The 13,868-nt window shown below is 42.9% G+C and overlaps 1 protein-coding gene across 9 annotated transcripts in view; it reads right to left on the minus strand.

The window, feature by feature from the left end:
- Positions 1-13,868, minus strand: part of LOC147698863 (uncharacterized) — a 171,392-nt gene that overhangs the window by 135,828 nt on the left and 21,696 nt on the right. For 2 of the 9 annotated variants that reach the window (XM_086935472.1, XM_086935473.1), the window contains exon 2: positions 8,853-9,436. In XM_086935472.1, coding sequence (XP_086791598.1) covers positions 8,853-8,940 — 88 coding nt within the window. In that variant the 5' untranslated portion in view covers positions 8,941-9,436. Of the gene's footprint in view, positions 1-8,852; positions 9,437-13,868 lie in introns of those variants that run through there. The other 7 variants (XM_086935474.1, XM_086935470.1, XM_086935471.1 and 4 more) reach the window with 6 other exon arrangements.

A 13,868-nucleotide genomic window follows, 5' to 3' on the forward strand; every position in this document is an offset into this window, starting at 1 on the left:
AGGCTTGTGAAATTTTTAGGAAAAGTGGAGAAGAAAATGTTAAATCAGATTGGCGCTGCAGCTGACAAAGAAAGATACTAACGTTGCTAAAATAATCATTTTTATTAACAGACTGCAATATTAATATGTCTTTTAATCGATTTTAACTTTTGAACTTGCAATGACTTGTTTGTAGCAATGGTTTTAAGTAACTCTGCTAAATAAAAATAACCTAACCCTGCCGACTGGGATTTCATCTGGACCCAAACTTAGACATGGTCAAACATATCAAGAACACAGCAAAGAGTGCTTTCCTCAACCTAAAACTACTCAACAAAATAAAATCCTTCATCCCTCCCAATGGCCTCAAACAAGCCAAACAATTCCTGGTTCTGTCCAGATTGGATTACAGGAATGTAACCCTCACAAGCACAGCAACATCTCACTTAGCTGCCCTCTGATCAACTCTAAATGCAGTAGCCAGGATGGTCAAGAGAGAAAAGAAATACAAACACATCTCTCCTGTTCTCAGGGAGGTAAAATAGCTCCCATTCGAAATGCGTGCAAGCTTCAGAACTGCTTGTCTCACACACAAAGCTCTGTACATGGGTAAATCTGCCTACCTTGCCTCCAAACTCAACAAGGCTGGTCAGACAAGGAATCTCAGGAGTACGAACACAAACTCAAAAACAGAAAACTTTATCACGCTCTTTCTCCGGTAATGCACCCAAAATCTGGAACGACACCCCAGTCTATATCAGGACAAACCCCTCCTTCATAAAATTCAAAAGCAAGCTCAAAGACCCCTACCTCAGCCGATCTCCTCCGAAGGGGTAACTGCCGCCCAATCCTGCCCATTGGTGTATATAGTCAAGTTGATAAGAAGACTTTGACGTCACCTACCTCTGGATTAGCGTCACAAATTAATTTTATATAGCATGACAGCTGCTCTATAAAATAATAATTTGTTTACTATTGTTTTGCCCTGTATGCGATTGCTACTTCTGTCCCCCCTCCTTGAACAAGACTTGTCACAAATCATTGTGTTTACAACTGTGCTTATATTGTCTCACTTTTTTTACGATTGCTACATGAGAAAAGGTTGTAAAGCGCTCCGATACCTTTGGGTCTGGCCAGCGCTATATAAAACCCTTAAAATAATAAAAATATATAAATATTGTTCGCCCCCCCCAACAAATTGCTCCGAGTTTATAGACCAGGTTGTCAGATTAGATCATCGACTAAATGAGAGAATATTCGAAAAATCCTGAGGCAAGACTAAATTCCTTGTAGTAAGGACAGACATGAAAGAAGTGGACTGTATGGTCCCTGATACTGTAGAACCTATGCAGATATGAGGGGTTTGAAATCCATTAACAAGTGAGGGAATACAGGGAAGACAAAAGTTAAATCGATGCCTCTATTGCGGCAAGGCTGGGAACTTTGGCCTGGACTGCTTAATAGAGCCTAAAACCTAATCAATAGAATCCAGAAAACTAGAAAGATCGGCAGTAAAGAGGTCGCCTTGTCAAGCAGAGTTTTAGAATAGACCTCCCAATATTTATCCAACACCTTGGGAAGTATCCCATGTCACTAACCATTCTGGCCACAGTAATTATTTGACCTCAACAACGAAAGGCCTTGCTTATGTTAATAGATTCAGGAGCTACTGACAATTTCTTAGAGCTCACTCTTGCAACCGCCCTAAAATTCCTTGAATAAAAAAAGACGAACTTGAACCAGTGTAAACAGTCAACGGCTTAGGGCTCTCATCAGATATAATCCAACACCAAACTATCCCTTTGTCTTTGGTTTGTGAAAATGGTCAGAATGAGGTCCTGACTTTTGACCTCATGGACATTCCCACCTTTTGTGTAATTTTGGGGCTCCCGTGATTGCAAACCTCTCCCTCTCTCTCCCTCCTCTCCCTCTCCCTGCAGTCTCTCTCTCTCTCTCTCTCCTCCTCTCTTTCTCTCTCTCTCACTATCTCTGGCTCTCTCCCTCAGTATCTCTCTCACCCTCCATCCTTCAGTCTGTCTCCCCCTCTCTATCCCCCTCTCTATCCCTCCTCTCTCTTTATCTCTCTTTATCTCTCTCTCTCCATCCTTCAGTCTCTCTCCCTATCTCTCTCTCTCTGTGTTTATCTCCCTCGGTATGTCTCTCGCCCCCTCTCTCCATCCTTCAGTATCTCTCTCTCTGTCCCTCCCCTCTCTCTCGCTCGCTGTCTCCCTCTCTATCACTCCCTCTATCTCTGCCCCCCCCCATATCTCTGTGGCACCCTTTCGCCGTTACCCTTCTACTGCAACTGCTGAGAAATAAATTCAACAAAATTGACAAATACAATGATGTAATGTTTATAAATAAATGCGGAGGTCATAAAATAAAAAGCCCATGGACCTGAGGCTGGACAGAGTCCCTACCTCTCTGCTAACGCCGGAGTTCTCGAAGTAATAAGATGCAGCGCCTTGAACCAGTGCGCCAAGCAGAGACTCCTTCCGAAACAGCTCGGAAGCTGCCACGTGTCCGACAAGGTCAAGGAGCCGGAATCATGTTCGCAGCAGCCCTATGGCTAAGGCTGGTGCTTGGCAGGCGAGCGAGACTGGTGCCTGCTGGGCCCAGGGTGGAGGGAGGCGCTACAGAGCATATTAACAGCAGCAGACACCCCCCAGCGCAGAGGCGCAACTAAAGCCACATTTCAGGGGGGAGGGGGCTGAAACATTAAGCAGTGGGTAGGGTGGCGCTGCAGGGGCTCTTAGAAGGGGTGAAACATCAACAAAGCCTCTTTAACATGCACACGGTCTTTTAATGACCTGTGAAGTGCTCGGATGCGGCTGTGTGTGTGCCCGGGAGCTGTCTGAGCCCGGGCTGCCACACACGAGGGGGGGGGGTCATTGTCGGGCGACACACCCACAGAATGGAGGCGACACAGTATGGTGTTGCGTCACACACTTTGGAAACCTCTGCTCTAAGCTTACAAAGAAACCTAATCTGAACCCATTCGATCCCAACACCTATCGGCCCATTTCACACCTTCCATTTCCCACTAAACTAATAGAAAATAATATGAATTCTCATCTTACACAGTACATGCAAGAGAATCATAGCCCAGAATCAGCCCTGATTAAAGCCACAGAGGAGATTAGGGTTGCTGTGGACAGAGCTGTAGCAGCAGCACTTTTTCTCCTTGACCTGTAAGCAGCATTTGATATGGTTGACCATAGGATGCGGATCAACTGTATCAGTACTTTGGGTATCAAGAATAGGGCCAAATCCCTATTGACGTCTTTTCGTTCTCACAGACAGGCTCATCTATCAGCCCAACTCTGTTTAATATTTATGTTACAGGCTGGCTCTTCTGGTAAAATACTGTGGCCTTGTGTTAACCTTGTACGCAAACGATACTCAAATTCTCCTGTCAGCCTTCAAAAATGGAACTGAGGTTTTCGCCATTTTTCCTGACAGCATGTTAGCAATTAGTGCCTGGATAAAGAGAAACTGCCTTAAACTTAATTCAAATACAACCAAATGTTCAGTAATCTCTCTCTTGTCTGGTCTCCTAGCTGGTGGCCAGAAGAATTGCCCCCCCCCCCATCCCAGAGTCCGAGGCAAACATTTAGGTATTTTAATAGATGAAAATCTAAATTATAGACCACAAGTCAACTCCCTGATATCCTCCTGCTTTTACCTGCTTATAATGATTAAGAAACTATTCCCACTTATTCCAGCGCAGTCTAGAAAGACAGTAATCATGGCGTTAGTCCTTTTAAAATTGGATTACTGCAATAGTCTTTATATTAACATGCAGGAAAGAAACTTCATCAAGCTACAGAGGCTGCAGGCTCCTTTCTGGAACTTCTAAATTGAAATCGGTGGCCTAGGAAATTCGGTGATTACATTGGCTTCCAACAAGAAGCTGTAATAAATGTAAGGCTCTGTGCATAGCCTACAAAGCATTACATGAAACCGATCCTCAGGTCCTGAAGCACTCCTTTCAGAGATACATCCCTGGCAGATTGCTGTGCTTGCTAGGGGAGAATCTTATGACAACTCCCAGAATCTACAAAGGTAGCTGGGGAGGCAGAAGCTTTGGAACAAAATGGCCCCTCACATCAGAGCTTTGCCCACACTGATCTCCTTAAAAACCTTAACTCCTTAAAACATGGCTCTTTAACAATTACTTTCCTCTACTGCTCAGTTGTAGTCAGTGCCATGACACCCCAGGGTAGATGTGTGCTTAACAAAGTGCTGTAACATAACTTAACATGATATTTACAGACCACAAGAATTAGCAATTTTTTTCATATCAAACAGGGAATTCCTCACTTAATAATTCACTAGAGTCACCAATATTATTGTGTTCATGTATTATTTTTTGGGAGAATCCATTGCAGCATATTACAGCTTATCATCTCGCTCCCATTCATCTAGTTTATTACAGTCTCACAGAAAGAGCCTGGAATAACTTTCCACTGGCTCTGCAAGCTCTTTCTTGCCACCATCTTTTTCTCAGGAAACTAAAGACCCTACTTTGAGTTCTGGCAGTGATAACATAACATAACATATATAGGTTGCGAAAGGTGGTCTGTCTTCTATGTGTTTGGTGGGATCGCGAACTCATTGGGGTGATTTACTTAACTCATAGGTCTCAAATGGTAAAAAAAATGTTGAAGTGCTCTCTTGGTACAACAGGGCTTACAAAGTGAATAATTTACATAAATAAATCCCAAGGTAATGAACATTTCGAATTTTCTATACTTGATTTGGAGCGTGAGAAACATTGATTCCTGAAACCATTTGTCACCAATGTGCATGGCATTCACATGGAAAAAGCAGCACCAAACTGAAAAACGGTTCTGCTAATTGCACAGAAGTTTGAAGAGCGCAGAAACACTAACACTAACCATACTAACATACTGAATGAAAATCAACATGTATGCATTGCCTGTGGTAGTCAACTCACGAAATAGCACATATTCAGTTATCCATGACTCTGACTAAACCTTCTTGAGTGCAAGCATATAAAGGCTAGTTTGTGGACACAAATTGTTCATATTGAGTACTTCTATTAACAATGTAGGGAATCTCCAGTGGCTTGGTGAGAATATTGGTTAATCCAAATGTAAATACTGCTTATTGTCCCCAAGGATAACTATAAAGGCAGACACTGTGGTGTGCCAAGAATGGAAGAGGAGGAGGAGTTGAACTTATTGAAACATGCAATAAAGAAGGTATAATGGACCCACCTAGACATGCCACAGCAGGATTTATTGTTGTATAAAGTTAATTTTCACATGGGGAAGAGTGAGAGATTGACATCATCCCACTATCCTCATGCTCGGAGGTAGGACTGCAAGAGATAATCACGCATGTGACATGACATGCACACTCTGTGAATGAATCGAAAAGAATTGACTAAGGGGTTTTAAGAGAAGACAGGAAGAGTGAGTGGGTGTCTAGAACTAGAAAATGGATGCAGAGAGAAAATGAAACAGCAACTCGAGGAAAAGGAGATTAGAGATGTTGAGGAGTAAAGAACAAAACACATTTCGAGAGAGATGTAGCCATTAAAGTAATTCCTCAGCAATTGAAGCCAAATGATGAAAGCCTTTACCAACAGCTCTCTTAGTCTTTCTAGTACTATACTCTGATAATGCGTGTTACATTTTCACCACCCTCCAGAATGTCTGCCACCATGAGAGGATTTCAGTAAAGGTACCATACAGGTCCAGTCAAAAATAAGGATTGATGTTAAAAGCACACAATAATGGCAATAACAGTGTCAAAGCACAAATACCATACAACATTCCAATGGGAATCTATGGGAGATGGCAAACCTCGTGCCCTGTCACGAGCATGTATGTACCCGTCTACAATGAACAGAGATGTGGGAGTAGATAGACCCTAACAACAACAGTCATTATCCAACGCATAGGGCAATGCCAGGTAGTTTCTGACCAGGGATGGAGCACTAGGGTCCTAAGATAAGCCCAGACCCGTCCCTCTGCTATGATTATTAGCTTCATTAGATTGCCTTAAACGTTGCTATTGTAAATAAGATTGCTCACAAACCTTTTTCTAAGATGTTAGTAGTATTTATGTGGAAGTTTACAAACATGTGCTGTTATATTTTTGATGATTAAAACTAGGATTATTTATTTTGAGCAGCTCAAATTTCAATGCATTCAAATGGATAACTATTAGCTTTTAGGCACAACTTAAACATTTGTCAGGAGCACAAACCTGATTTTAGGGATATGAACTTTGAGGCACATTCACCAAGGCAAAATTGTTCTTCTGTAAGAGTTAGCTGTATGTTGTCTTTTACTGAAAATGGTTTTGTTCATAGCATTTTAAGAACAAATATGGATAATAATCTAAAATTGTAGAATGATGGTAAAGTGACTCTAACAGCAGAATGCTCTTCCTCACCTTGTCAGAAAAAGGTATTTGTTGAGCAAAAGACGTACTTGCTACACAAGGTTTGTTATTTCAATTCAAATATTCTATTGCAAAGGAGTAGCCAGCCAAAAGAATATCCCCACTTGAGACACATCCCAAGCTGTTTTGAGATGGTAAAGTTCTCCTGCAAGATTTCTTATGGTAAAATGGACCAACGTTTCATTCCTCTGAGCATCCCAATACAGAGGTTTTTAATAAGTAACACCCATATGTATGCACAGATATCTGCCACAGAGATACTAACTCCTGAGCAATCAACCCCCCTCTCACCATGAGTTGTGAAACCTGGTGCACCAGGCACCCATACCGGCCAATCAACGTCACCTGTGTCTACTTCTCCTACGGCCCATACATTGTCCCAGAACTGCCCTGGAACAAGGACCTGACACCACTATGAGCCAGTCTCTCATAGAGCTCTCATCCTCTTGATGTTTGATGCAAATATAATGTATCGATTAAAATGACATGCTTAAACCCGCTAAGCTATATTTGACCATTGGTTGAAAAGCTTTAATGAACTATTCTCTAAATATCATTACATATTTGCAGAAAATATTTTTGTTCCAATGAATTCATGGAATATCAAACGCGGAATGTTTTCAAATATGCATCAGTTGTCACAGGAGAGGGAAAAAGTACACTAGCACAAATATAGGTCTATGGGCTCAGTAGTGTTCTAGCATTCAGTGACCTGTTCCAGATGTAAGGAAATTGACAAAGCTTTGCATAGATGTCCAAAAGGCAACGTAGTCGAAATGTCTGAAACAGTATCTAATTTTCCGCTCTTATGACTCCCTCTGGCTCATCCTCTCTTCACCTCATCCACAAGTTATTGATCATCTTTGCCTGATTTCTTTTCCGGGTACATAACAAATCTGCAGGTGTTATTAGAGTATCTATCTGATACTCCCAGCAGACTCCAATAGCAGCCCTCCCGCCCCGCTTCAGCTAACAGAGCAGGGGCCTTAGGACACTGCTGCTGTATTATGGCTTCACCACTGAGGTTCAGCGTTGAGCTAGAGTGCTAGCAGAGGATAGAGCGCACATGTGGCACTGGGTGACGCCATGTTAAGAGGACTGGAGCTGTGGAATTCAATGCATTTCGGATGGAGCAGACTACTGGAAACGAGCAGCACAATGGTGGACCTGGTCCCATTGTTTGGACTGGGTGATGGTGCCATTCTCTACCCTTATTTGTTTTCCCAGCATATGAAGTTACTTTACCACTTCATCAGTTTAAAATAAGAACAATGCAATTTTTGAAGACTTAGGAGGGCATTCAGCTGTAGTTTATTGGAGTAGATGTTTAGAGAAAAGGGAATCCATTGGCAGATAAATCTCTTGTTTAAAGTTATAAGTTTTGTACTCAAATTGGTGAACATGGTCTCCACTGGAGGTGATTTTGTGGAGACCAGCCTTAACCTTCCGTATAGAGAGATTTAAAATTAATGACTAAATATCAACAATACATTTACACTACTCGGAGCTGGCGTGCTGTACCTGGTTGCAGTCATGGCATGTAGCCAGATCCATTGATCACAGGTCACTAATAGTCACCTCCACAGCACGAGCCCAGCTCCCCTCCAATCACTGGGTCATTATATCTCTGCCTTGGTCCAGTGGAGCACTCTGCTGCCTTTTGACTTGGTACGTGCTATAAAGTACCATATAGATATAGACACACACACTGATTGTGACTGATCATCTCTTAAGGTTTTGAAAGGGCGAACAGCATAGTTTCCTCATTACCTCCACTCCTGCCATTCAAATGTCCTTTCAGATATCAGTCCTGTACGTTGTATTTCACCACTCGTCATGGCTGCTTCTGCTGTTTGACTACAACTGTCTTTTTTTAATTTTATACTTTGGTAATTTTAGCCAACATTTTACACCTCTAATTGGCATCTATAATTGCACACTAGAAACCATTTTCAAGAATGAACAACTGCAAGCTTTTTTAAAGGTCATACATCCAATGTCATGTTGCACAAAGCTTTTATGACGTCATGATACAGTTATCAGTTTTGGACCATGACAGAGCTATTAGCGGTCAATCATTTATTAGAGTGTTCAAATGTTTTTGTATTTTGCCAAAACATCCCCTGAGCATAGTTTGTTTTTGCTGACTCTTTCAAAGACATACTAAATCAAAGACCTTCGAGATGTTCCCTACCTTGAAATAAACACATTTCGACTCTAAGCTGCTAAAGAAAGGACCCATGTGCCATATGGACAAAAGGAAGGAACACATTATGTGGAAATAAAACCAAAATGTTATTCTGTGTTACTCCCCAACTACATTTATGTTCATCTTTTGTCTCAGAAATGATGGGTCACCCTACAGATTTGCCTTGATGAACCTTATTTTCAAGTTGGCTGATCTACACAATATGGATAAAGTGATCATACATCACCTTCGTCGGATTCAGCAGGCTGTACATTCACGAGTATGACTCCCAAAAGAAGGGCCAGAGCCAGGCCATAGAACACCTTGAGAGCCATGGCTTAGTGCAGTCTCCTTAATTCAATCTGTTTGGCAGATTCTGGACGTGGATTGCTCTTCGAGTGTTTGAATGCCACTTTTATATCCCCAGATTTGTTTGTTTAATGGTTTGATATTTTTGCATCAGTATCATCTCTGTCACGTAAGTGACATAATATTGTATTAAAACTAGTCAGCTGTTGTTTGGTGACTTTTACGGTGTTTGCTGATGGATCCCTCTGGCACTCTGTTTAGGGGACTAAGGACTCTCTGGATCCTGGTAAACAGCTTGTTGACAGCTCATTTATGCTGTGTAAATAGTGGAAGACGATGCAGCCCTCTTTAAACAACAGTAATGGGCTGTCTGTCTGGCTTGGCGCTGTGGCCAAGACTGCAGTAAATGGGCAATAACATTAATGAATGCAGTATTGCAGAGCTTTGGCCTTGAGGCGCCAGAGGTTATCAGCACATTCTTTGCACGAGCAGGTTTAGCTTGCACCGTCCTGATCACCGTGTCTGGCAGTGAGGAAAGAGAAAGAAAAAAAAAATGAGACAATGGGAAGGAGGGAAAAAGCAAGAATGAGGTTAGTAAAAACATGAACAACACATGTTCACAAAACTGTGTTTTATGAGGATTATCTGCAAGTTATTGCTTTTTTCTAGGTTAGTGCCTTTCCATTTCTGGTGCTTTACAGCAGTTTAAAGATCTCAGAGCTTCTTGTTGCTCAAATCGGTGTAATTTCTATTATTTATATGTTTTGCTCTTCTTCATTGCTTGATTTTGCGTGCGAGAATGTGTCACTCATAGCCATTCAATGTGACTCATAATTACACAGAAATTATGAAAATGTCACACATATCACTCTGAAACCTTGCCAGCTATGCAGCTCAGTTCACAGGTTTGGAACAATAAGGTGATCATGAGATAGAAGAAGATCACAGCATTACGCAAAGCAGATCTGCTACAACAAGTAGGGTTGACCCTGTAGGGTGTCTGCATCACTTGCATCAGCACCATCCAGTTGGCACAAGACTCGGATGCAGATACTGCTGCATACATCGAATCTCGCAAAATGCACATTGAGTCTACCACCTCCTGGTTTTCTACAGAAGTCACCTGTGTCAGTAGCACCTCAAAAGAAAAGAATCCAATATACTATTTGTTGAGAAATAAGGTCCACACAGGTAAGGTGAACAACTACTTTCTTTGGTACCAGTTCCCTGCTCCTCTGACACCATCCGAAGTACGCAGTACCTCATGGATTCAACATTCTAAATTGCCTTCAGGAATAGGCTGAACCATTTGGGAATGAGGCTGGGGGGGGGAGAGGAGGGCGGACAGAGGGAAGAAAAGGGAGAGAGAAAATCAAAGAAAAACACTAGTCAAGTTACAATACTATTACAGGCATGTTTAGCCAGGAGGGGTCATACTAATGCAACCACCCAACAGAGAATTGTACAAGCGAAAGTTAGTTAAAATGTTTGCGCTGGGCCACCTTCCTTTTTCTCTTGTGGTGGCCAACCTTCTGAAATTGAAAAGAGAGATTATATGATGATGAATGTAGTGAGTCAGGGCTGTGTGTGGGTGGGTGTTCAGCAAAACAGAATTCAAAATGGGCCCCAATCAGGCCTATCTATCAGGGCCTTAACTTTGCTACCAAGTACAATGATTTATTTCTCAGCAATGAGTGCATTAACCCATAAGGCAATACATGTCAATCATGTTTTGCTTCATGTTGAACAGTACACATGTCCCTATTTCTTAAGAGTATTTTCTTTACCCAGATGCTGTGTATCTGCAGATTTGTTCTTCTTGTAATATATTAAAAGCCCATTTTGTATGTAGCATACTGCAAACTGAGTTGACTCTGGGAGTCAGGTGAGTTCAGAATGTGGATGACTGTCCGTGATAGCATGACAGAGCTCTGGATTTGAGGATGAATGCCGTGTGAGGTTCTCACAGTGCCAGTATTTGGGCCATACATTTTTATTCCTCCTCCAGGGTCTTTTAATCCTTGGCACCTCAGCAGACTGCACAGAGCACTGGCCACCTATCTGTAATTATGAATCTATGGGATTCTCCTGAGTTTGCGAAGCTGACAGAAGAGAGCTATGATGAAATATTCAAACAACTGTTGGGCTTCCCATAGGACGGGCGTACCTGAGGTGGAGGTCCGACCACCGCCACACTGCGATACAGTGCGCTGCAACACACCACAGGACCACCGCCTCTGATGGGATACAGGATCCAACAGAGTGGCAGTGATGGCCTGAGGCAGGAATATGCTGGCAGTGCCGCAGCAACACCGCAGAGCAAATTCTCAGTTGCCAAACAACTACCCTTTCCATGTTGGTGAGCCTGCCACAAAAAAGGGTGGTGGTGAGGCAACTAAGGGAGCCCAGGGCGTACTTGCAGGGAGGCACATGTAGTGCCCCCCTGTATATGCACTCCCAGTTCCTGCACAGCGTGGCATGAATGCCACACTGTGGAGGAAGGTGCAGTCGGTGTTCTGACTGTGGCAGTGTGCATGTTAAGCTCTTCTATGGCCTTGACAGGTAGCACCACGACTTTGACGGTTCTACATCAGATGGAACATTCCACCGTCCGCTGTAGGACCGTTAAAGTCATAATTAGTCCCTAAATCAAATAATGATGAATTCCCTAGTGTGGGGTGTACATAACTGGCACAAGGCACGTGCAACTGGGCCCCCTTTATTAGCAGGGTTACCTGACTGGTGACGCCTGAGTTGGATAGGTGTGGGGTGGCTGTTAGCACTTCCCCTAGGAAGGGGCTGCTGCATGATGTGTCCAGCAGGACACAACAACTATCACAGAACAGACAGTTCTGGGAACAGCAGCCACAGGCTTTTTCAGTGGTGATGCTGTACTTCATTTCTCCCGTCTGCTGCGATAGTGTAATGGCTGAGATGTCTGTCAAAGGAGAAAATGACATGTCAGCGTAACTACCATTGGGTTTCGAAGTCTTGCAGAATGATATTCCCTTCATGTTGAGCAGGATATCTGGCTCTGGGGTAGAAGGTAGGTACGTTAAAGGAAACTATGTATGCTCCAGTCAAACCATTTTTTATTTCTGTTTCATAAAGTTAAAAAATATCTAAATCTGCCTGACTATGCTGGCACAATCAAACATTTAGCTATATTGTAACAACTTTGTGCCCAATTCACAACATAAAAGTAAAAGGTAATTCAGAGAGTTTCATGTATAACTGAACATATCTATCTGTTTTTTTCTAACTCACAAACCTCCCTGGGAAAACTTTGGGGTGCAGAGGGTGAACTAAATTTGGAGGACATATGGGAGGATTCTTTTACCCTCCTCTATAAAATCATTAAGCCAGCATGGCTGAGGCGTAATCACCAATTCACTCTGCACAGAGCGTATTACTCTCCCAAAAGGCTTTCGAAATTCCAACCAGGGAAGTGTTGCTGCAAATGCTTCTTTCCAGCAGCCTCAGATCTCCACATGTTCTGTGAGTGCCCGAACATTGCCACGTTTTGGCAAGAAGTCAGGATAACACTTGAATCTATCCTCAGAATATCTCTCCCCTGGTCATGGCCTTTAATCATCTTCGGCCTGAATAATAACATCAAGGTTTAGAGAGAGAGTTTTTATTCTATGCTATCTTACTAGCAAGAAGAGAAATCTGCAAAAACTGGGTCAACACTAATCCTCCAACGCATGTAGAGTGGCTGTCTTCACTATATGCAGCTTCGAAGGTCGACCTAGCTAGATCATGTAGCCCTCTATCTCTGAGATTTTGGGACCCTTTGATCAATTGGAGAAGGGATAGTTAGCCAACCCGGGTTTTTTTTTTTTTTCCCCGGGTCCGATGATTAGGCCTAAAATATCCCTGTCCAAATGGAGGTATCGCACAGTTAATGGACAACTGGCCGAACCGGCCCGAAGGGAGATTCTCCATCCAAGCTCTGCTGGCGACATTGGGGCTGACTCTCTGGGTACCGGGAGCTTAGTACTAGGCTCCTTGGTGATACAGGGGAGGTCGGGCCTAGTGTTGTTGCGGCTAGGAGCACAGTTGGATCGGTTATACGGCTAATGAGGACACAAAAAAGAAAAAAAAAAAAAAACTCCCTGGGGTAGTCCTGAAAAGCTGTACCAGAAGCAGGTTTTCCGACTTGGAAATGTTTTGTGACGTGTCTAATGGACTCATATTCCTCCTGTGCAGAAATCTACAGATGGGAACATTTTAGTTTGAGGAGTGGAGTTGCTGTGTAAATGTACATTTGTCTTTCTTGTCCTCTGTGGGGATTTTTTTTTTTCCTGTAGAGGAAGCACTTCGCCTATACTGTCACCAAATTTTACGTCATGTTCTGTGTATTTGTAAGTGCACTATCACCCCTAAGGGTATCCTGGCGCTGAGCAGGTTTGATTACATAGCCCTGCCTATGGTACATGGTTAATTGAAAAGCCAGGTCTTCTGCTCCTTGCAAATTCAAGAAGAGGGGGGGAGGCCCCTTTGTGGAGCAAGAGGTCATTCCAAGCTTTAAGAGCGATGTAAGTAAATGATTGTCCTCCAGATCTGGTTCTGCATATGCATGAGCTGTGTTCGAGCTGGAGTCCTGCGGAGGGGAGGTGTCTGGCTGCTTGGTAGAAGAACGTGCAACTTTTCAGGTAGGTAATTCCAACCTCACTCATGTAGCCGGACACCTGCTGGACCCTATTTTCTTCAATTAGTCCGATCTTATCAGACGCCCTGCCCTCCCACTATCCTGGTCTGATCACTTTTCAGTGTTTTGTACACTAAGAATGGTGTCTTCCCCTCCACTGCTCTGTTTGGCTCCAGAACAGGAAACTAGAAGTTGGGCTAAGCTTAATGTTCCACATTCAATAAGATTCTAGTCGACAATAGACCTGATCTCAAACAAATTTCCAGTAGAGATCATGAATGTATCCATAACTGGATGTTG

This window comes from Lissotriton vulgaris, chromosome 8, assembly GCF_964263255.1.
Source record: "Lissotriton vulgaris chromosome 8, aLisVul1.2, whole genome shotgun sequence".
Classification (NCBI taxonomy): domain Eukaryota; kingdom Metazoa; phylum Chordata; class Amphibia; order Caudata; family Salamandridae; genus Lissotriton; species Lissotriton vulgaris.